The following is a 23782-nucleotide window of genomic DNA, read 5'->3' on the forward strand; positions in this document are numbered from 1 at the left end:
AACTTCCTAGAAATATAAGTTGCAGAACTTCTCTATAAAGCCTCTCTAACCTATTCCAGCTCACAGAAATCCTTCCCATTCTTTGAACTTTACTGTTCTTGAATCCTAACCACAGAATCTGTCTATTAGCTTTTCTTCCCAGTTAGATATAAAATTTATCAAGGGACCACTGATAATTCATTTGTTTTGCCCCAACTCACACATCTAAACTCTCCTTCCAAAGAGTTTTAAGATGTGAGTGGGTCCTGGCTGGCATGGCTCAGTATTTGAGCATTGACCTATGAACCAGGAGGTCACGGTTCATTCCCTGTCAGGGCACATGCTCAGGTTGTGGGCTCAATCCCCAGTGTGGGAGCAAGCAGGAGGCAGCCCATCAGTGATACTCTCACCTCATTAATATTTCTATCTCTCTCTCCCTCTCCCTTCCTCTCTGAAATCAATTTAAAAAAATGATATGAGCTGGCAGGTTGAGGTAGAAGTGGACAATGTCAGAAAAATCTTACAATCAGCAGAAGCCTCCAGGACAGTGGTTCTCAACCTTCCTAATGCCGTGACCCTTTAATACAGTTCCTCATGTTGTGGTGACCCCCAACCATAAAATTACTTTGGTTGCTACTTCATAACTGTAATTTTGCTACTGTTATGAATCGTAATGTAAATATCTGATATGTAGGATGTATTTTCATTGTTCGCGACCCACAGGTTGAGAATTGCTGCTCCAGGACAATGTGTGTGCTAGAAAGAGAAGGAATCAGGAGACCAGGGCTCTACTCAGGGCCTGTCATTTGGGTGAGTCACTGCTTGGTTCCATTTCCTTATTGGTACTAGGAAAATTGTAACACTGCCCAGCTTAGCTCCTGGACTTGTCATTTGCTCCTATCAGATCATATAAGTGGAAGTGCTTTGTATAAAGAGCCTGCCAATGAAAATTACTATGCCTGTGAGCAGCTACTTAAGTATCTTCTTTTTTTAACACCAGGTAATTGTATGCAAAATTCATTCATCTAAAGCACACATGTAGGAAATGGGGGGGGGGGGGAGAGATAAAAAAGGGAAGAAAAGAAAGAGGGAGAGGAAGAAGCGAGTATGGAGACCACCAGGAAGGCTAAAAGAGACCCCCCTGAGAGCATGGCCCAGATGGTACTTACATAGGCAGATGGCAGCCAGGAGTCGGAGGCCAAACTCTGGGGGAAAGCAGGTGGGGAAGAATGGCTGTAGCACGTAGTTAGAGAAGGTGAGGGCGATGACAGCTTGGTTGGTGGGGTAAATCACCAGCACAGCAATCCATAGCCTCAGGAACCTGAAGAGGGAACAGGACAAGATTTGACCCAAGATAGCAATGGAGACCCCCACTCCCACCGAAGGCATGGCAGGTATTTAGAAGTCATCAGGGAAAGCCTGGGCAAGTCACAGGGCAGCATAAGGAGGGCAGGTGGGCTAAAGAGATGCATTTCCCTTTTGTTTTCCAGATGCTGAAGAGCCCAGTCCCGCCCAACCCCCACCCTGAGATGGTACACCCAGCCCTCGGCACTGACAATAAAATCCTATATAATAAAAGGCTAATATGCAAATCGACCAAACAGCAGAACGACCGGTCGCTATGATGTGCACTGACCACCAGGGGACAGACACTCAACGCAGGAGCTGCCCCCTAGTGGTCAGTGCGCTCCCACAGGGGGAGCGTTGCTCAGCCAGAAGCCAGGCTCACGGCTGGAGAGTACAGCAGCAGTGGTGGGAGCTCTCCCGCCTCCGTGGCAGCGCTAAGGATGTCCAACTGACAGCTTAGGCCTGCTCCCCATGGGTAGTGGGCCTAAGCTGTCAGTCAGACATCCCCCGAGGGCTTCCGGACTGCGAGAGGGCGCGGGCTGGGCTAAGGGGCCCTCTGGGTGCACAAATTTTGTGTACTGGGCCTCTAGTGATTTAATGATAAAAAGTTAAGTTTTAACTAGTGCTAACACACATCTTGGCTTTATTTAATTCTTCCCTCTTCTTTCATTATCTCTTCTTTACCATTTTGGCCCCCAGCATCCAATGGTGGAAAATAAAATTTGCAACCTCAGAATTTTAAAAGCCAGGACATGCAACTGCCAGGGGAGGCACTGAGCAGGTGTTGCGGGAATAGTGTCCTCCACATCCTTGGGCTCATCAGGTGCGGGTTGAGTGCTTCAGTAGCAGGGACGCAGAAACTGAGGAAATTCAAGATCAGAGCTTGGCTCGGAGGGTGGCCATTATCCTAGGTAATGTGAGAAGAGAGCACCTCTGTCTCTTAGGTGGGCCCTCTCATTTGTCAAGATAAAAGAGCTTTGTTTTATGAAGTGCTTTTCCTTGAAATCTCCAGAGTTATATTTGCTCTCACTCATAGACTCTTGACCACTAAGGTCAACAGATTAAAACTACAACCTGGTTCCTCTGTCACTCTCAGGGGCATCAAGGGGACACAAGGCTTTGCTAGCAAGCATGGAGGCAAAAGAGGAATCCCATTCTCTAGCTCTCCTCAGCACATTGGAAACCCCTGACCTTGGCTTCCTAGACCACTTAGGTCTCCACAGAGCCTCTTACCCAGCCAGTCCTCCAAAGATGTCCTTGACGTAGGAGTAGTCACCTCCAGATTTGGGGATGGTGACCCCAAGCTCAGCATAGCAAAGGGCTCCCACAGCTGTAATGAGACCTGTCACGATCCAGATGATAAGAGCAAGGCCCACGGAGCCCGCATTCTCCAGCACACCCTTTGGCGAGACGAAGATTCCAGAGCCAATGATGTTCCCTGCATGAGGCACCAAAAGTGACAGGGAGACAGGAGCATCAGCACAGGTGGCAGGACCAGCATTTGCGGGGTGATCTCATCTCTGAGCTGATTCTAAAATACTGGCTGTTGGGTTGTGTGATTCAGGGAGATGTGTCTAGCAATAATTCTTCTTAGAAGCAGAGGAGGAGGAGCAGACAACAGGCACTTAGAGACCAGGAACGTGGTCAGGTGCTCTACATTTCTTCTTTAATCCTTAGGATAAACCTATGGGGTCAGATATCATTTCTCCCACATTACAGAGGAGGAAACTGAGTCTCAGAGATATCAAGTGCATTGCCCAAGTCCACACAGTAACAAGTGCTAGTGCAAGTACTGAACTTCAGGACCCTCTGACTGGGCTGCAATGATCTACCCCAGGCTAGAAAAGGCAGGGCTGGAAAAGTGGGCTGCCTCAGAGACCAGCTGTCAGTTAGCTTCAAAAGTGAGACAAAGGGTCCTGGACCACATGTCTCATTGGTTAGAGCTTAGATCATGGGTCTGTGCACCAGAGGGTCTCGAGTTCAATTCCTAGTCAAGGGTACATACCTGGGTTTTAGGTTCATTCCGCGCCCCAGGTTGGGGCACGTGTGGGAGGCAACCAATCGATGTACCTCTCTCACATTGATGTTCCTCTCTCTCCTTCTCCTCTCTTGTTCTCTCTGTTCCCTTCTCTCACTTCCTTTAAATATCAATGGAAAAATAAAATATCCTCACTCCTTGGGTGAGGATTAAGAAAAAAAAAAAAGTGAGCCAAAGAGACAGAGTGTGGTCACACCCCATGACTGGGGGTTTTCTAGACCCATGGCATGGATAGCACTCCTGGAGGCTAGCCTCTACCCTAAACATGACAGCTCCACCCTTGGTGAGAAACAGAAATAAACCCCATAAAAAGTCCTAGTCATTTGAAAGTGGTTTATAGGCGTGCAATCAGTGCAAAGCCTCAGCACTATATTCTTCCAAAGGTCGTTCTCCTCCACTGTTTCATGTCACCCTCACAACAACATTATGAAATTCAGGAAGAGGAAGAAATTTTATTTATTTTATTTATTTATAAAGTGAACAGGATTTTGTTGTTTAAATATTTTTTAATTTATTGATTTGAGAGAGAGAGAGGAAGGTTGCTTCTTGTTTGTGCCCTGACTTGGGACTGAACCCAAAACCTTGGTTTATGAGGAAGATGCTCTAACCAACTGAGTTACCTGCCCAGGACCTATTTGTCTATTTTTACAAACTAAGAAACTACGAGGGGTTAAGTGGCTTTCTCCAAATTTCACAGCTACCGACAAGTAACACTGGATGTAGAAGTCAGTCTCCTGATGCTTAACCCAGCACTTTTTCCATGAATCCACTTCTGTGTCTGTACCCGAGGCTGGGCTTCTCCAGAGAGGGGAGGCCAGCAGCAAGCACTGAATGTGTATATTGGGCAGGGGAGGAGTAGGAGTGTGGAGGAAGCAACGACATGCTCCTTCCTAAGCTTTCTTTGTCTACTTCTTACGATTTAAGATGGGATCAGGGTCTATTGAACAGATGCTTTGAAAGCTACCTTCGAACCCCACCCCAGCTGCACCACGAAAGGCCTGGAGAAGGAAGCAGAAGCTAAGTGGATCCAGGTAGAAATGCAGAGTAATTATGAGGCCAGTTGGATTTGACAGTGTTCTGAGGACATCTCAGCTCCCCACCATATCCTTCTAGTGATTTGGAACTAGTGCTTAGCTGAACCAGATGCAGAGTATAGAATATTATGCTCAGTTTTCAAAAACAGTCTTTCAGACCTCAGCTATAACTCAATCTCAATCCAGTCCTGAAACTCACTTCTAAACCAAAATTCAATTTTTAATCCCAGGTCATACATCCAGTTATTTCAGCCAAAGGGAAAGAGAGAATATTTACATTCTAAAAACAATTGTGTCCTATTCCTCTAGGATGCAAAAGAAGCTGTCCCTTTACAAACTAAAAAATTGCAGCATGAAATGAGTAATGGTAAGGGGGGGAGGTGGTTCTAAACAGTCCGCATTTGTGCTTTGCATGAATGTTGGGTTAATGGAGACTAAAAGGCACTAGTATCCCGGGACTCAAGACTCAGTCACCCTGTCAAGTGACCCATCAAATGCAGAACTAAATATGCTGCTGGGAACTGAGAACAAGTGCTGAAAGATGATAGTAAATTCCTTGCCTAGCAGGTATTTATCAGAAGAGTGATCTGTAGGTCATTTCAAAGTCAGCCAAGAAGAGAGCAATACAACTAGGGTTAAAAAACTAGCTCAAGAGGTTAAAAAAGCAATCATTATAAGAGAAAACCTAGGTTTGACTTTGGTCTTGAAAGTGCTGAAAGGGAGGTTAGGGAACAGCTAGGCGGTTCTCAGAGCCGGGAATGGCTGTCGCAAGGAGGAAGTGGGAATGGATGTTATTGAAAAGACCCCATCTTGTCAAGAATAAAGAATGTTAATGTTCCACTAAGGGCTCTTGGAAAACACATTTTTCAGTGGGAATCAGAAGCACTTCTGTTCTAGATTATCACACTGACATTTCTAGAGTGTGTGCTCCCATGTGGAGGGAGCCACTGGAAGGTGGGATGTGCAACACTAGCAGCCCATTGCAGCGTGTGACCACTGCTTGCCTCCTCTTACAGTCTTCTTGGGTGACAAACATGTCTTTCCATGGAGTTGCTGGAATGATGGTGAGAGTTGCAATAGGTTAGCATTGAGACAAGAATCTTCATTTTATAAAAATTGGGTTCTCTCCTCCCTCCAACAATATTAATTTTGACCAAATGAAAATTACAATGATAAATGCTTAAAATATTTTATTTATTCTAAGGAACAGGAAGGAAAAGAATGCCTCTCCCAGATTCTATGAAGCTGCTACCTACAAAACCAGAATCAGGTAACATTTCCTCCACATTAGTGGCCTCTAGAGCTTCTGCAAGGGGCGGAATGTCATTCACAGCACAGCTATGTTCTGGAGCTGCAAGAATATCCATATTACTTTTACTCAAGAGCAATGCCTACTATATCAATTTTTAGTGTAATTACTTGATTAATATTATCTCCCCCACTAAACTGTAAGCTCCACGAGAAAAGGAACTATATTACTTCCCCTCACCTGTGAAGTGTCACTTAGTAGACACTCCATAAATATTTACCAAATGGAAGATCTAGAACTTATCTGCACAGAGCAATTTAATATACCTGTTTCTTTGGAACCTCCAAATCTCATGAACTATGTCAAGTGTATACTGCAGGCAAATGAGTAAAGCAATCCAGTTATTTCACTGCTGAGCAGAATAGACTGGCTATTACTACTACCTCCAATACGTAGGGGAAGAAGGTAGGGCAACTATATTCCCATTTTCCAAATGGGGAAAATGAGGGAGATATTATTATCCCTATTTTATGGATGAAGAAATAGACTCAGGTAGTTATTTGCCTACCTCATAGAGTGAGTTAGTAACAACTGGATTAGGACCTGAATCTGTCACAGCTTCAAGCTCTTCCCTGAAAATAGTTTTACGTGCTCCACTGTATAGGCAATGAGAATGGTTCACAGGAAATGCTTATTTAAAAAATGGAACACATGCTCTAGCTGGTTTGGCTCAGTGTCTAGAGTGTCAGCCTGCAGACTGAAGGACCCTCGGTTCGATTCTGGTCAAGGCCACACACCTCAGTCGCTAGCTAGATCCCCGGTTCTGGTCAGGGAGTGTGTGGGAGGCAACCAATTGATGTGTCGCTCTCACATCAATGTTTCTTTCTGTCTCTCCCCCTCCCTTCTACTCTCTCTAAAAATCAATGGAAAAATATCCTCCAGTTAGAATTAACAACAAAAAAAACCCCAAAATTGGAACACAGATCTGATTCCTTTCTTCTATTGCAATACCACCTTTAGTGGTGATTTACAAAACATTCACATCCATTACCTTACTTGACTCTCATAACTATTTTCTTAGGTGCATAGGTCAGGTACTATTATTCTTATCTTCCTTTTCAAAGACTGAGGTTCAGAGAGGTGAGGAGACTTGATCGAAGTCACATATTGCATATGTAGCAAAGCCTGGTGAGAGGCCAAGGCCTTGGACTCCTGGCCCAGGATCTCCTCAACTATCCCATGTTGCCTCTCCTCTAGAAATTGCACAACACACACTTTAGCTGCAGGGCTTTTAAGCTTGGACACTATCTAAAGGAGATTTTTCTGGAGTGGCTTTGAAAAAGGAAAACTGGGAAAGGGCTTCCACCTAGACTCGGAAACTTGCTTGATGAAAGGTGGGAAGTAAGTTTATTAAGATGGGATTTTTTTCCCCTCCATTGTTTTACTCTTAGACTCAGTGTCTACAAAACCATTCAAGAATGAGATGGCCACCCATTTGGTATAGCCAAGGTACTGGAGATCAGGTTTCAACCCTCTTTTTCATCCACACCAATTAATAAAATAATCATCTTATCACACAGATCTTCTTTAGTGAAAAATGAGTCCTAGGATGCCTAGACAATGAGGCCCGTTTGGGCTTGTTCTGGGAAAGAAAAACCAAGCAAACCACTCCATTAAAATGGGGCCAATTTGTATCAGTGGGCAAGTCTTCACTAGAAAAATTGCCGGAATTGAGAAAATCTACATTTGCTATGAAGAACCACTAACTTCTCCACCTGTGACTCCTATTAAAGGCATTACTCACATCCAGGCCTGTCCACACTGGAATGCTATAGCCATGAAATAATTTCCTAGGACATGGAATTAAACTTCTAATGCCCAACAGGCCCTCAGATCCAAAAGGCTTTGGCCTTCCTTACAAAATCATGCTAATCTTGAAATCTAACCAGAGCTCCTCCTAGGGTTTGGAGGTTCCGTGCATTTTCACCTTGTCCAGAGAAAGCTGAGGTGAACCTTCTTTGTGCTCCTCCCTTAAAGTGGCTGGATCTGAGGACTTCCGGGACTCGGGGAGCAGTGTGGAAGGAGGGGCTAGTAGGTTGAAGCCGGGCTTTGATCCTGACAGCAGGCCTGGAAGCTCACCATGCCTCTCTCCCTGGTGAGAGCAAGTCAAGACTGACATATGCCCTAGGAGCTGCCATCTACTACAGAACACAGATGTGGAATGTGCTGCAGGGCTCTGCTATCTGAAATTTCTTACTGAACAGTGAAAAGGACACTAGACTTAGAGTCAGGGAAGCCATTGAATCCTTGCTTTGCCACTCTTATGCCATGTGACCTGGCTTTTTCTGAGAGTCCCTTCCTTTATCTGCTGAATGGGGAAAAATTGTTTCTGCCCTGCCTACCTCACATGGTTGTTGTGGGGATCAAAGATTACATTTGTGTGGGAACACTTTATAGTCTACGAAATGCTAGGATTTATAGCAATAGGAATAGAGACCATCCCTAGAAGAATCTGAGGTTTGGCTCCCAAATAGCACTGTAGAGCCAGGACCATGAAGTATCCTCTGAGTCATTTGTCTGCTTGTCTAGGTATAATTTTTAGATGCCTCAGGTGGGCGGCCAACATGTAATTGCATCTCGAGCAGCATTTATTGTGCACCCACTCTGTACATGCTTGCTTTAAAAGGTAATTGGGAAGCACTTGTTCACACATGGATTTTTAACAAAATAGAGGGAGCCAACCACTACCCACCAGCCACTAAAAGACAGGCATCCTGGCCTGCGGGGCTAAGAGTGCTGAGTCCTCAAATATGTCCATTAAAGATTTACATCTGGCCCCTAGCGTCTCCCTGTCTGGTTGGGGAACCAGGCGCCAACTGTGAAGGCTTTGTCTACCTCGGTGGTTCACATCCGGGGGCAATTCTGCATCTTTCTCCCACCCCTACGGGACAGTTGGCAATGTCTGGAGACACTTTGGTTGTCCCTACTGGAATCTAATGGGTAGAGGCAAGGAATGCTGCTAAACATCCTACAATGCACAGGACGGCCCTCCATGACAAAGAAGTATCTGCCCCAAAAGGTACTAGTGCCAAGGTTGAGAAACTCCGCTCCACCTTCATGCCTCAACATCATCATCTGGAAAATCACTATAGTGCCTTTCAAATTTAAATTTCACTAATGTGGGTTTTTGTTTTTTAAATCAAGCACAAAAATGTATTGTTCATAGGAATAACTCATTTTTAAGCTAAAACTTTTTTTTTTTTACTATGGTAAAATATATAACATTAAATTTACCATCTTCATCATTTTTAAGTATACAGTTCAGTAGCATTAAGTATATTCACATTGTTGGGAAACATATCCCAGTGGGTGATTTGTTTTTGACTGACTGCTATTATTCAACAAATACTTCCTAAGCACTTACCATGTGCCAGGCTGAATATGTGGGGATGTGAAAATGAGTAAGACTCAGTCCCTGTCATCAAGGAATTGTGTGGAGAAGTGAAGACATGTACACAACACCAGGTTAGAGCATAAGTTACATGAGGTCAATTGCAAGATATGACAAGACATTGTATTAGGAATGGAAAAGGTCTCTGGTGTGTGCTATTCAAAAAAGGCTTCCTGGAAAAGGAGAAGCACAAGACGAATGCTGATTAGTAGGTTGACTCAAATCAACAGGGAGAAAAGGAAAAGCATTGGCTGGTTGATAAGCAGGTCGGACTCGGCCTGAACTGGCCAATTTTCATCACCTGGTCAGTTTAATAGAAATTTCTGACCCAGAAGGGGGAGGGGGGAGGTGGAGGATGAGCTTAAGGAGAGAAAAAAACCCTAATATATATTGAACATATACCATAGGACACCAGCTTTATTTTAATATTCCACGAGAAACTTCCATTTTACAGGTAAGTAAATTGATAATCAACTTGTCCCAGGTTAAAAGCTTGTCAATAAGGAAGCAGTTTACAAACCCAATACTATCTCCAAAGTCCTTCCTCCTCTGCTGTACTATGGATGGTTCCTCCCTTTCCACAACACACTGACACAAGTCATGGAAAAAATAATTATACGCTTTCTACTTCCATCATCAGGTCCCTCTTAACAAAAGCTTCCTTTTCCCTAAGGCAACCTGGTCTACCTATATCAGTTGCTTACTAAACACCCTAGGCAGAATTATACTCTAAAGAAGTAGCTAAAGCATTTATGTATTTCAAAGACGTACAAAAAGGCACCTTTAAAATCTATATATAGTTGAGAAAAGTACAGTAATAATTCTGCATCTGTGGTACTCTCTCTGGGTAATCTGCCTTCACAGTTCAGTGTGAGGTTGCCCTGAACACTTTAACACATATTGTAAAACCCTCTCCCTGGAAGTCACTGCTAATGCTGAAAATATTTAAAGCAGGGAGCAAACCAATAGGAAGACTTGTGACTGTGACAAAGAATGAGGGATGAAATATAATCAATAAAGCTTTTTGGCTCACATTTTATTTCTTCTATAAATAAAACAGCATAAAATAGATTTGAAGGATAATTTCACTTCTTTTAAAATTATATATATATATATATATATATTATTGATTTCAGAGAGGGAGAGGAAGAGATAGAAACATCAATGATCAGAATCATTGATAGGCTGCTTCCCAGCACACCCTGCACTGGGAATTGAGCCCCTACACTGGGCAGTGCTCTGACCAGGAATTGAACCTAGCAGCCCAGAGCCTTGCATATAATGTGCTCAATAAGGGTTTGTTGAATGTGAAACTATGGACAGATCTTGAATCCTATGACCAGCAGCTCCCATCCCTGTGCCAGGGAACGGGCTGCAACTAGCCATTTCCAGATCACCAGAGGGTGGGGGTGACTTCTCTATAAGTATGTTCTGGGAGAGGAACAAGGATGGTCCTTCTTGCTCTGTATGCTCAACCAGGAGTTAAAAATTGGAATGGGCCCTAACCAGTTTGTCTCAGTGGATAGTGTGTTGGCCTGCGGACTGAAGGGTCCCGGGTTTGATTCCGGTCAGGGGCATTATCTTGGTTGCGGGCACATCCCCAGTAGGGGGTGTGCAGGAGGCAGCAGATCGATGTTTCTCTCTTATTGATGTTTCTAACTCTCTATCCCTCTCCCTTCCTCTCTGTAAAAAATCAATAAAATATATTTTTAAAAAAATTGGAATGGAACAGTTTCTAGGGCTCCTGAGTCATTGTTGTTTTAAGTAGCTCAGAATATATTCTTTGGATTATTTGCTCATGCCTGCCTTTTTTTTTAAAAAAACACCCCATCACCACTCCAAACAATAACAACAAAATAACAGAAATTCCTGAGGCATTTCTTAGTAGGCAGCCATGTTGTGGATTAGCCCTCAGAGGAAAGCAGAAAACCTTAGTAGCCAGGCAACCCAAGCAGCCCCAACTAGCCTACCTATACCTGTATGCTGCTTCAAGGAGCCGATTCAGAAAAGTAATATACTATATGGGGCCAGCCTCTCCAAGAAGGTCATCTGGTCTGGGTATGGGTGTTTTTGTTGTTTTTCTAAATAAAATGGGCTGTTTAGTTCTGCTTCTTAGATACATTTTTTTGAAAACAGGAGAAAAACACACAAATTGTATTAATTTTTATATGTACGTGGTAGCCTTGACAAGAGAATAATGACCTGAAGAAATTACCAGAGCAGGGAGCTTGTATACCTTTTGGACAATAAATGTGTGAAGAATTGACCAGACCTAGGGGTATGGGCTAGACATAGTAAATGCTAAAGAGGTGACTAGGAAGATAAGGGTTGGTTTGCACAAATTTCTCAGCCCCAAATTCCTTGTCTCTGGTGAGTAGAATGTCTTTCCCCCTTCTGCTGCAGGGAAGTAGCCTTTCACATGGCAGATTTATCTCTTGCTTTTAGGAGGATGAAGGTAGACACAATTTTTTATCTGCTGGATTCCTACTTTCTTTCCCAACCCTTATCATCTCCTGCTCGTCACTCATCTGTATAACTCTGCTTTCTGAGAGAACATATGGTGGTGCTGCCAGTAGTAGGCCACAGACTGATCCTTGAGTGCCCTGGTTGCTGGGGGCAAGAAGCACGTAACAGGATTCCTGGCTCCAGCCACCCTGAGTTCCATGTTGTGAAGCATTTTGATTAAACCCAGTAGCCTCAGAGTTCAATGACCTGGGTGAGAATCCTGATTCTGCCTTTGCCCAATTACTTATTCACTCAAACCCTTCCTTTTAATAACACTACTTATTTCGTGGAATTAGATGAGACTCGCTTAAAGCACTGGTCAGGTACTACATGCCTGATGCATGGTAGTGCTCAGCGAATGGTAGCTACTTATTATTATTACGCTGTTGGGTGTAGCCTTTCTCCATCCACCAAGATGTGTTTGTTTTAACAAGCCTCCTCCTTGGCTTCTGTCTCAGACTTTCCCTTAAGAACAATCAGATTTTTAAACATGTTTTCATCCTGAATGAACCATGTATAAAAAAATAATTGGAGTGAAAACTCAAGAAGCAGTTTTCACACTCCATCCCCCTCGTTAACATCCAATAGACATTTTGGGGATTAGAAAGCTAATATAGCATATTAGGCTCTAAAATGTAAAATCTTCTAAAGTGGTGTAAAACACATGAGTCTGAAAATCTTTTGGGCTTGAAAATTTTCCAAATTAGCCCAGTGCCATTGCAGTATGGTTATAATTTTAGCCAAACTTTTTTTGTTGACAAATAGCCTTAAAAAAAGTTTTTTCCCCAAATTTTTCAGTATCAGAAAGATCCATGATCTTTCCAGACTCCAACCTCTAGGTGATGGATGGTCCTTCATTGTCCATTCTCCCACCACACAATACACACCAGCCTCTCTCCCTCCCCTCTCAGTTACCAGTGAGAAATGGGGAATGGCTAAGAGCTTTGGCCATGGAGTTAGGCCATCACAGTAATCAGTTGTGTGATCTTGGGCAAATTACCAGCTCTTCCCCGTATTTAAAATAGAGATAGTTGTAATATCTACTTCCATGGGATTGTGGTCAGGATTAAATAAGGTAATATACATACAGAGTTTAAAGCACAGGAAGCAGCATTTAGTTAGAGCTCAATAAATACTGTTTTTAAACATCTTGTTAGTTGGGAGACAGCCGTTTAGTAGCTAGAACCACATCCAGTATTGCTCTGCAGCAAATGGATCAAGTTCCCCCATAAACACACACTGTACTAAAAACAAAACGGTCGAACATAGTATGAATATTTTTCTTGAGGCTCTGCAACTGGCCTGGTGGCCTTGAGACCTAGATTCTGGGCATGTACCTAAATATGTAACTGGGATAAAATGATGTAAACAGCCAGGAACTCTGGGCCCCTCTTTGATGGTTGGGAAGACTGCTGGTCCTGAGAGGAATGATGAGCCTGTGGGAGAGCTCACGGAATGTGTTCTGTGCCGGCCAGATCCTGTAGTAGCTGAGCGACACACTTCCCTCCAGGTCTTCCTGTGATTGCACCAGGAATCTTACCTTCTTCCACCCCAGCTGATTGCCCAACATCCTTTTACACTGGGACACTTCCTCACAGGGAATACAACACTAACTGCTTCATCTATAAAAATGATAAGGACTTCTGCCCAGAGTCTAAAGGAAAACACACTTTTCAGGACATAAAAACAGAAATAGCAGAGAATAATGCTTAAGAGCTTGATTCAGGATTCAGACAAGCTTTAGGTTTGAATCTTGGCTTCCATACTTTTCAGCTGTGTGACCTTCACCACCTTGTGACTTTCTCCCTCTGAACCTCTATTCTCTTATCGGGAAGAAGGGTTAATAAGTGTCTACCTCAGGGTTATTGTGAGGGATAAATTAGATAATGTATGTTAGGTAATTGGATGAGTACCTGGCATATAATAAGTGTTTCATAATGGAAGCTATTAACAGTAGCTTTGGTACAATTAATAAATGGATTTTGATGCTCCTTCACATGCTCTTTACATTCATGGAGAAATCTAAGTTCATCTATTGCCAACAGGTTTTCTTAACCAAGTACATGGAGAGCAATTGCTTGTTTAGCTTAGGGCAAAAGTGATGTTAAAGAATGAAAATGGGCCGAAACCGGTTTGGCTCAGTGGATAGAGCGTCGGCCTGCGGACTGAAGGGTCCCAGGTTTGATTCCGGTCAAGGGCATGTACCTGGGTTGCGGGCGCATCCCCGGTGGGGGATGTTTCTGATTCTCTGTCTCTCTCCCTTCCTCTCTGTGAAAAATCAATAAAATATATTTAAAAAAAAAAAAGAATGAAAATGGTACAACCTGCCCTGGCTGGCGTGCTCAGTGGTTAGAGCATCATCCAGTGCAACAAAAGGTTGTGAGTTTGATTCCGGGTCAGAGCACATACCCAGGTTTTGGATTCAATCCCCAGTCAAGGTGCGTATGGGAGGTAACTGATCCATGTTTCTCTCACATAGATGTTTCTTCCTTTCCTTTCTCTCTAGAATCAATGCGGGGGAAAATCGCCTCAGGTGAGAATTAAAAAGAAAGAAAATGGGACAACCTAATTGTCCAGGTTGATGAAATTATTCCTATCTTAAAAGCCCCTCAGATAAATACTTTTTATTACTACTGTCTTCTGACTTTTGTCCGAGTCAATTAAATTCAATAATTATTTAAGTAATTGCTCTATGTCAGGCACTCTGCTAAACACTAAAGACTCAGAGATGAATAAGAAATAACAGTTTAGTTGTTTTTTTTTTCTCCAGAAAATAACAGTTTAGTTATTGCCCCTTTACCTACAAAATCTTCCCAAATCATCTTCTCTACTCCATCTTTTTCACATCCTTCAAGATGCTTTTTAATCTAGTTCTGGGTGAGAACCTCTCTCTCTCTCTCTTTGTGCTTCCACCATTCACCTAACTTTGCCTTCCTTCATCTCTTACACAACTCTATCATATAATGCATGTTCAATGTTCTCTGTTTAATGCATATGAATTTCATCTCCCTAAGAGACTCTAGGGCATGAGTCTTCTATTAGTTCATTATATATTCCTATAGCATCTGCCATTCTGTTATTTCTATAGGGTGTCCCAAAAATATATATACATTTTAACAACTGATAACTCAATTTTGAAAATGAACTGTATGTTAATAAACACTGACTTTATATAATCATTCAAAGTGTGTATACATTTGGGGGGGCACCCTGTACTTTAGATCATCAGTGATGATTGTGAATGAAGTTTTATGAGCTTGTATGAAATATACTTTCACTTATCCCTCTAAGTCAATTGAGATAGATAGACTTGAGGCCAAATTGCTACTTTCACATACCGCTTTATCTGATTCACTTAGGGAATTTCCTTTCTCTTTTTGCCTTCTAATTCTATTTCTTCCATAGTGTTGATGTTGAACACTGAATTCTGTTTAGAAAATGCATTTATTTTTTGCATTTGGTCTTGATAAAACTTGAATAACTATCATCCACTCAGAAACTCCTCTAGAAAAGGATAAGGCAGCTGCTGTTCAGCACACTTGTACTAATAACTCAACAACCGAAAGGATTTTTCCCCCATATCATCCTAAAAGGAAAATTTGCATCTTATCCTAGCTTAGATGTAGAATAGTGCCTAGTAACTAAAAGGATTCTCTCACTCTGGAAAAATATCCAGTTTTCTCTGAAATCACATATCTGGCATCTCTTTTCACCATACTGCCATTCATGAGGTTGTGGATAAGTCAGTAGTAACGTTCACTCAAATTGTACTTTCTAACCTGAACACTCACATTTCTTCATAGTCTTAGAAAAATGTTAAAGAGATAAACCAATCTGAATCTACAGGAAAATATCCTCTGCCCTTGAAAACCTCCACATATGTAGGTGTGGGTGAGCAAAGCTGAGGCAGCAAGAAGGCAGTTGTGCTTGTGTGCGTGTGGGTGTGCACATCTGTCTATGAATCAGAACCTTCCCAAAGGGAGGAAAATGCTTAATCCTATCAGTCAAGCTGGTGAAAGAGGTAACAGGCTCTGCTATTTATATAACATAAATTGGCGTGTGCTGTACAAATGGAGTACTTTGCTGATCTCATTTTTTAGAGCAATTGGGATTAAGGAGAGGCAAAGAAAGGGTAATGAGAGATTCAGATCATGACTATAATTTTTTAAATAACATTGCTTTTCTTACACTGTACCTCCAAGAGACAGAGAATTAGATAAAGTGGAATTCTATTTTAAAAGCAGGGTGATAATAACAGTATCACTGAAGCCTGGGTGTAGAAGTGAAGAGGATTATCTGAATACTGTACTGATTTTATTTTATTTCAAGGGTGTTCTCCAGTGTCACTATTGCACAGGTGCCAAAAATGTCTCTGTGCTAATAAATGGACCATTGGGTCATCCAGAGAAATTGGTTCGTGGGCACCATGACACAATGAGGCATCAAAAAGAACTCTGGAGAGCCCTGGCAGGTTGCCCAGTGGTTGGAGCATGGGTCCCGTGCACCAAATGGTCTCAGGTTTGAATCCCAGTGGAGGGCACGTACTTGTTGGGGTGTGTGTGGGGGGGTGGGAAACACATTGATGTTTCTCTCTTTCTCCCCCTCCCTCCCTTCTACTCTCTCTAAATGGGAGCGGGGATTAACAAGATGATGCAATATACCCAGCTTGTCTGTCTCGCACCCCTTCCCATGGGGAGAAGGTGAAGCCCTCTGCCAAAGACAGCAGGAGGAACTCTCACCCTCTGAAGTGACGACAGTAATGTGCCATTGCCCATCCAAATCCAGAGCCTCTCTGGAAAGAGGAGGATGTGTTTTCTAGAAATGAAGCTGTACTTGGAACCCCCTGCTGAGTACAGTTAGGGGGTTGAAGTGGCCTGCACTGCACTCTCTGGGGCACCCAGGCTCTCCATCGTCAAAGCCTCTAAGCTGGGGTGCATTTTATCCATCAGTTCCTCCCTGACTCCACATTCTAGTTCAGCGGTTCTCAACTTGTGGGTCGCGACCCCTTTGAGGGTTGAACGACCCTTTCACAGGGGTCGCCTAACACCATCAGAAAACACATATATAATTACATATTGTTTTTGTGATTAATCACTACGCTTTAATTATGTTCAATTTGTAATAATGAAATTCGGGGTCACCACAACATGAGGAACTGTATTAAAGGGTCGAGGCATTAGGAAGGTTGAGAACCACTGTTCTAGTTCCTCCCAATTCAAGAACCCACAGGGTTAGGAGACAGGGGACTTCACTAGGCAACTAGAGAAAGTGCAAACTATACATTTACAAGAAGACATGAGCCGTCTCTTCTTGCATAATTTATTTCCTCATCTGTGAAATGGGAATAAGGGCCCTGTCACATTTACTTCACAAAGTGCGTCAAGTGGAAAAGCTATAGAAAGGCAAAGTATTATCATGGCCGTTGTAGCTATCTTTATTATTACACATCCCGTAGGCCCATAGTTTCATATAACAGAAAATAACCAAATATCTACTAACATGCCTCAAAAGCGAGTCCAGAGTCTGCTGAGGAGATGGCTGCATAAAGCTTGTTAAAATTCAGGTGCCCTAGCCCTACGTGGAGCCTGCTTAATGAGAACCTTCAGGTGGGGAGCCCAAAAGCCTGTGTTTTTTTAAAAAAAACGCTCCCAGGCAATGCTGACCATCGGCCAGGTGTGTGATCCCTATCTGCCTATTCTATGAGCACTGGACCAAACTATTCAGCTTGGTTTGGACAAACCTTGACTAGCAAGGGGTAGGTTACAGCACAGGTGACTGACAATCATTTTCTAAGAGAACAGGAAGCGTAAATAGTATTTTAGAGGGGTTAAGGTTCCGCAGGAGGACCACCAGGACGGGAGGGAGGCGGGTGGCGGGAGCGGGAATTGCACTCACCTACGATGATACCGCAAGCACTGACCAATCCAATCTCCTTCTTCAGGGATACTCCGCCCTCTCCGGACCCAGCCTTAGACTCGCTCCCCGCCGGGTGGTTCTTGTCGGCGTTGGTTCGGTGCCTGGCTCCTTTTTCCATCTTTCTCAGTAGGATTTCAACCTCCGAAAGATATCTCTTTCTAAATGCGAATGGGTGTAAATATATTTATAGAGCGAGCCTTTCAAATTAAAGTGTCCCTTTCCAGTATAAGAACCACCCCTCCCCTCTTAAAAAGACAAAGGCAGATAAAAGAGAAAATTGAAAATATTTCTACTCTACACTGACACTTTCTTGTCACTCGTGCTTATGAACAAGGAAAGTGTTAAAAGGGAGGAGAAAGAAGAGACATAGATATTTAAATACAAACGTAAAACTGTACCAGCGACTCCGGCTGGAATGCTCCTGGGAGGGATGTAGCTCTTCGGAAAACAGGATGGTTCTGCAATGTGTACCAGGCTTATTTCAGACGCTTCAAAAAGGGACAGTCTGGATTTCCCTCAGCTCTCCCCTTAAGAAAACAGACTTCTGCCTCCCCCTAGCCTTTTCTTTTAGGAGGATAAAAGTACTTTTCATTAACTGAAGGGGAAAAGGGCGATCCTCCGCCACTTCTCTTGAAGGAAAACAACTGTGGATCCGACTGGTTTGCTCTGGATCTTGTTTCCACCTGCTGTGGGTTTCTTTTCCTCTCCTGGGCTTCTGCTTTCCGATCTGCCCAGATGTCCTCTCCTGTCTCGCTTGTCTTCTTGACCTTGTTTTCCCTCTTCCGATCTCCGTGCTCACGGCACAGACGGCCCCATCTCTCTTGGTCGCAGGAGAGTGGCTCAGGCACACACAAACGTGCTTCCTTCTCTAGGGCGATTTTATGTGCCGAGCTAGCTCCGCCCTCTCCCTTCCATTCCTCTCCATCCTCCGTCTCCTCCCTCCTTTTCAATTTAAATAGTTCTCCTTATAATCGTCTCTTTTTCTCCGTGTCAACTGTTATGGGAGAGTCCACGAGCTAGTATTGCGCTATAGATCAGACAGCTTTATAAATAAGGGACTAGTGCGGACACTTTCAGGCCCTCTGAAAGTCACTGGCGAAGGCACTAAAATATTTATATCTGGATCATTAGAGGATACTGGAGAGAAGGTTGTAAGGACATCATCTTCAAGTTTCTGCAAGTAGGAGGAAATCCACCAGTGGGGGTGGGAAATGGAAAGAATTAAAAATAATGGAAAAGGAGTTCATCTAGTATGATTGCGAACTGTGAAGAGTACAGTGGAAACAAGCTCACCAAGAAGAGGTAATGGGCTCACTGTTCACAGTTTTTGTTTAACGTTAGACAAGACAGGAATAAAATGACCCCCACCTTGGTCCCAGGAAAGAATGACACAAAATCTGGTAGAATGGGGCCTTTCACAGCTTCCAATATTTTTTTTGCATCTATAAATTATTTGAAAGGCAGACCCGGAAGGTTGTGGGGAGTTATCAGCACCTCTCTGTTTATGAACAGATTGTTGATCTTAAGGGATGACTAATTTATGACCAAATTAAGATTGTGTCTTGGCTTCCCTGAATAATTTCACACAGAAATTGCTGCCTTAAGAGTGAGAGCAATGATGTCTATCTATAACTGTAAAGTACTTTGGAAAAACAGCAAGAAGCAATACAACAGACAACACAATAAATCTAAAATAAAATTATTTTTCATCTGTATTAAATACATTATGCAAAAGTACTTGATTTTAAAGCAGGTCTAAAAAGTTCCCCAAGCTAACCACTAAGTATAGAAATTTGGCCTCACTTTTTTGGAATATGTTCCAAAATATTTTTTACTTTTTAGGAAAATAAATACTTCTTTAAAACATGGATGTTCGAGCTATAGTAGCAAAGGCTTTTCCAAATGGGGTAAAGTTCAATCAGCAGTCTTTTCTACTTTGCTCCTTGACTACTCAGCAAGTATCAAAAGATTTCAAAGGTTGAGAGTTCAACCCCTTCTACTTCTCTGCCAGTTTAAGATATTGCAAATTGAAAGCCTCAGCGAAAAAAATGTAGGGGGTGATGAGAATTTTTAACAAAAAGAACAGACAAGGCAGGGAATATATAGCACAAAACTCCACAAGTGGGGATGAGTCATGGGAAAAGAAAAATTTTGAATCCCTCTGGTCTTTCCTGATATTAGAAAGCATAGAGGGAAAAATGAATGGATTTATTCTTAAACAATCTTATTTGAAGACTTCTGATCAAATTTCAACATCAAGATATAAAATAATCTTTCTGCTTTTCAAACATAAGTTCTTGCAGTAATGTTTGCATTTCTAATTTAAATTATGTAAATTTAGTATGAGATAAAACATAAATGCAATGAATTTTATGTGTCTGGCCCAAACCAGTGCAAACTGTCCACTACATGGTAAGCTTTAGCCATCTCAATTTATGAACTAAGAGGCTAAAGAAGGGGCGAGGTTATGGAATCAAATACACTCTTGGGACAGAGTGGTACTAAGCACACTAAATTGGACAGGAAGGGTGGTTGAAGATTAATATGTCTATTTGTTTAGCACCTGGAGCTTGCAAGAGGCTTATATCTGTCTACTAATGGTGCAATGTAAAAGCTAGGAAAGGACTCTCTCCCCCTCCTTCAACAGAACCTTATTATATGGTTCTCTCTTCAGGTTGGGAAGTTTTTGTGAAATAAACCCTAAGTGTGTTACAATTCCACATGACTAACATTGAACACAGGTGAGAAAAAAACCTTGGTGTAGTATATTGAGAAAAATCTATAGAAATGATTCATTGAAGTTTCTTAAATTTTGAGCACTGGATTCTTTTTTATTTATAACTCTATTCTACATTTGCCTTTATGTATTTTATTCTACAGTCTACATTTAAATAGTGCTTTACTGTCTACAAACTGTTTTATGTACAACATAATTTTTTCGTCCTCATTGAATACTTTGGGTAGACAAGGCGGTTATTTTTTTCTATCATAAAAATGAGAAAGCCAAGGCTCAGAGAAGTGTCTTTCCTGAGGTAAAAAACAAGACACTTAACCTATTAGTGGACAAGGTGGATATCAGTGGTTGACACTGAGAGCTTTTCCCAGGACACTATAGCTGCTTGCTGATGCCTCAACTTCCTTTGCCTGGAGGAAAGAAAAGACCCTTTGAGAGGGCCACGTCCACCGCTTCCTGAGTTGGTGTCATAACTGTGTCTTGAATCCAACACTTAACATCTGTTTAGTGTGACCCACAGGACTTAATCTGCCCTCCCCACTCTCCCACCTCAACATTTGTCACCCCTTCACATGGTCCTTGGTTTGGCCATTTTTCAAGTACTTTAGCACGACTCTGTTTCCAATATCTGGGTGACTGTGTCCTGTTGTTTTTGCAGGCTTAAAAAGGAAAGAAATTGATTCTTTTAACCAAGGAAAGGGTAAGTAAGAGGGCCATTTTTCTTATGAATATGGATTTACGTAGAGAAAGGCTGTGTGAGGCTGACACCTGCTGTGCAAAGAGGAACATGGCATGGGGACATGCTACTTGCATAACAGTTAAACAGAAACACTGTCATGTTCCAAAATATTCCCTTTTTGAAATAACAGGTAAGAAATATCTGTTATTCCAAAGAAATAGAGCACAAAGCTCAATCACTTCATTCTTCATGTTATTTTTCCTGGACCCAATACATAATCATCCTATTCTTATTCTTTGTAACAGAGCTGTGAAGTCTGAGGTCACTAAAGAGGATCCAAATCTCTTCCTGGAGGAAACTCACAGTCCATGCTCCCACTCCACTCTCTTCTTGCATCTACATGCCCAGAGTCAGAAGGAAACCCTGATTTCAGTTAAAGCCAGCTTTCTTCCTAAAGTCCAGTGACCACTGCCTATGGTCAGACAGTGACTTCCTGAGCTAGTAGTTCTAGGAGCCTTTATTTCATTAAAAATGGAAAGCAGATGAAAATTAGTGAGCAAAGAGGAAGGAAATAGAAAAAAAGAAAATGCCAGTACAGGTCAGAAAGAAAGAAAAGAAGAGAAAATGTGGCGATGCAATCAGTTAATAATCCTTTTTTAGTGTGTGCTCTGTCTGCCTGTCAGACATATTTCTAAGGGCAAAGGACGTTGCATCTTCTAAGGTTTATGCAGTCCTGAGAATCTGGATGAAGTGACCCTGTTTTGTTATGATGGTTATTTAATTCTTGCTCTTCTGGAGATAATGATGAATCCTTGCTCTTACACTAGAAATAAAAATTCCAGCAAATTACTCTTCTGTTTGCTGCCCTTGGCTGGATTCCCAGCACTAGTGGGAAAGAAATAAAGATGCATTCTCTGAGGCAGGCTGCACATCCTTAACTCCTTGGCTGGGCCCAATCTGTCACAGGGTCTTGGTATTCTAAGGATTTAGGTGACTCCAGTTCTGAGTGTTCGAATATGGAAACTTCTATGTCTTAATTGGTTTTCTTTCCTTCATTTCTTTCTTTCTCTCTCTCTCTCTCCCTCTCTCTTCCTTTCTTCCTTTTTAATCCTCACTCCAGGATATTTTTCCCATTGTTTTTTTAGAGACAGTGAAAGGGAGGGAGCAGGAGAGAGAGAGAGAAACATTGATTGCTTGCCTCCTGCACACGCCCTGACGGGGCTGGGGATTGAACCTGCAACCCAGGTACATGCCCTTGACTTGGAATTGAACCCAAGACCCTTTAGTCCGAGGGCTGATGCTCTATCACTGAGCCAAATCAGCCAGGGCTTAATTGGTTTTCACTGAGGATTACTCTCTCTCAAAGATAAGTGCTCAATTCAGCCGGCCGGTGTGGCTCAGTGGTTGAGCATTGACCCATGAACCCAGAGATCACGATTCCATTCTTGGTCAGGGCACATACTTGGGTTGGGCTCCATCCCCAGTAGGGGACGTGCAGGAGGCAGCTGATCAATGATTCTCTGTCATCATTGATGTTTCTATCCCTCCCTCCCTCCCTCTCCCTTCCTCTCTCTAAATCAATAAAAACATTTTTTAAAAAGGATGAGGGCTCCTATCTATCTATCTATCTATCTATTTATCTATCTATCTATCTATCTAATGAAAATATTGGGCATCATGACACAATGTGACTTACCCTTCTATCTGCCCATTGGAAGTCTAAAGAAGGGCTCATATCTATCTATCTATCTATCTATCTATTTATTTATTTAATTTCAAAAACTTATAGTAGAAAGCACAAAATGAAAAACCTTATTTATAGCTCAAAAAATAATATGCTGATACTTCTGACAATGCAATACATATTGAGAAAGCACAGCTGCTTTTATTTATTTATTTATTTAAATATCTCTGCTAATTAATTCCCTTTTTTAAAAAATATACTTTATTGATTTTTTACAGAGAGGAAGGGAGAGGGATAGAGAGTGAGAAACATCGATCAGCTGCCTCCTGCACACTTCACACTGGGGATGTGCCCGCAACTAAGGTACATGCCCTTGACTGGAATCGAACCTGGGACCCTTGAGTCTGCAGGCCGATGCTCTATCCACTGAGCCAAACCGGTTAGGGCCACAGCTGCTTTTAAATCTAACACAATTCAAAAGCAGCTAGACACACAACAAATGCCTTTTATCGTAATCAACTACAAAAATAAACATTGTAAAGATATATGCCTTTCTCCTCTGGACTGTGGCTAATATACTAAAAAATAATAAATTGTCCCTATAGTTAATGAAACCTTTTTGCTTTGGGGGGTCTACAAAATAATAATATATCTAAATCTCCATGGAATTTTGTTTCTTAACAAAGCTTGATGCAACAGGAGGGTTCATATCTTTTAGGATAATGGAAGATAAGTTCCCTGAGGTCAGAGATTCACTTCTGTAACCCCAGTAACTAAAATGGTCCTGGCACTCAATAAATATGAATAAATGACTGACTGAATGAATGGTGATTGCATTAATGCATAATAAATAATTAATTAATTAATAATGAATTGGCTGATGTGCTAACTAATTATAGTGAGATATAGTTCTCAGGGCCTGAAGAGAGACTGGGTTGAGGAAAGAGGAGAAAAACATGGTCAAAGGTTTGACCTTGAAGATTATTTTCATGCAGAGTGCAAACCTCAAGCAGGCTTTCCACACTACCATTGTCCTGTAACCGACTTTCCATTTACATTCTCCTCTCTGCAAACAAACACCATCTCCCAAATCCTCACTTCCACTTGACCCCCTGGCCTGTTGTTTCATGGAGAAAATGGAAATAGCAGAAAGATAACTTCCATAT

The 23782-nt window shown here is 42.2% G+C and overlaps 1 protein-coding gene across 1 annotated transcript in view; it reads right to left on the reverse strand.

Annotated features, from left to right (window-relative positions):
• The window catches only part of SLC7A8 (solute carrier family 7 member 8), a 50911-nt gene extending 32522 nt beyond the window's left edge, over positions 1-18389 (reverse strand). The window contains exons 1-4 of the mRNA XM_081093652.1: positions 17918-18389; positions 17499-17677; positions 2560-2764; positions 1149-1300 (exon numbers count right to left, since the gene is read on the reverse strand). Of these exons, the coding sequence (XP_080949778.1) occupies positions 1149-1300; positions 2560-2764; positions 17499-17637 (496 nt within the window). The 5' untranslated portion in view covers positions 17638-17677; positions 17918-18389. The remainder of the gene's footprint in view (positions 1-1148; positions 1301-2559; positions 2765-17498; positions 17678-17917) is intronic.
• Positions 18390-23782: the final 5393 nt, after the last annotated feature.

Source organism: Myotis nattereri (genome assembly GCF_964212035.1).
Source record: "Myotis nattereri genome assembly, chromosome: 1".
Taxonomy (NCBI): Eukaryota; Metazoa; Chordata; class Mammalia; order Chiroptera; family Vespertilionidae; genus Myotis; species Myotis nattereri.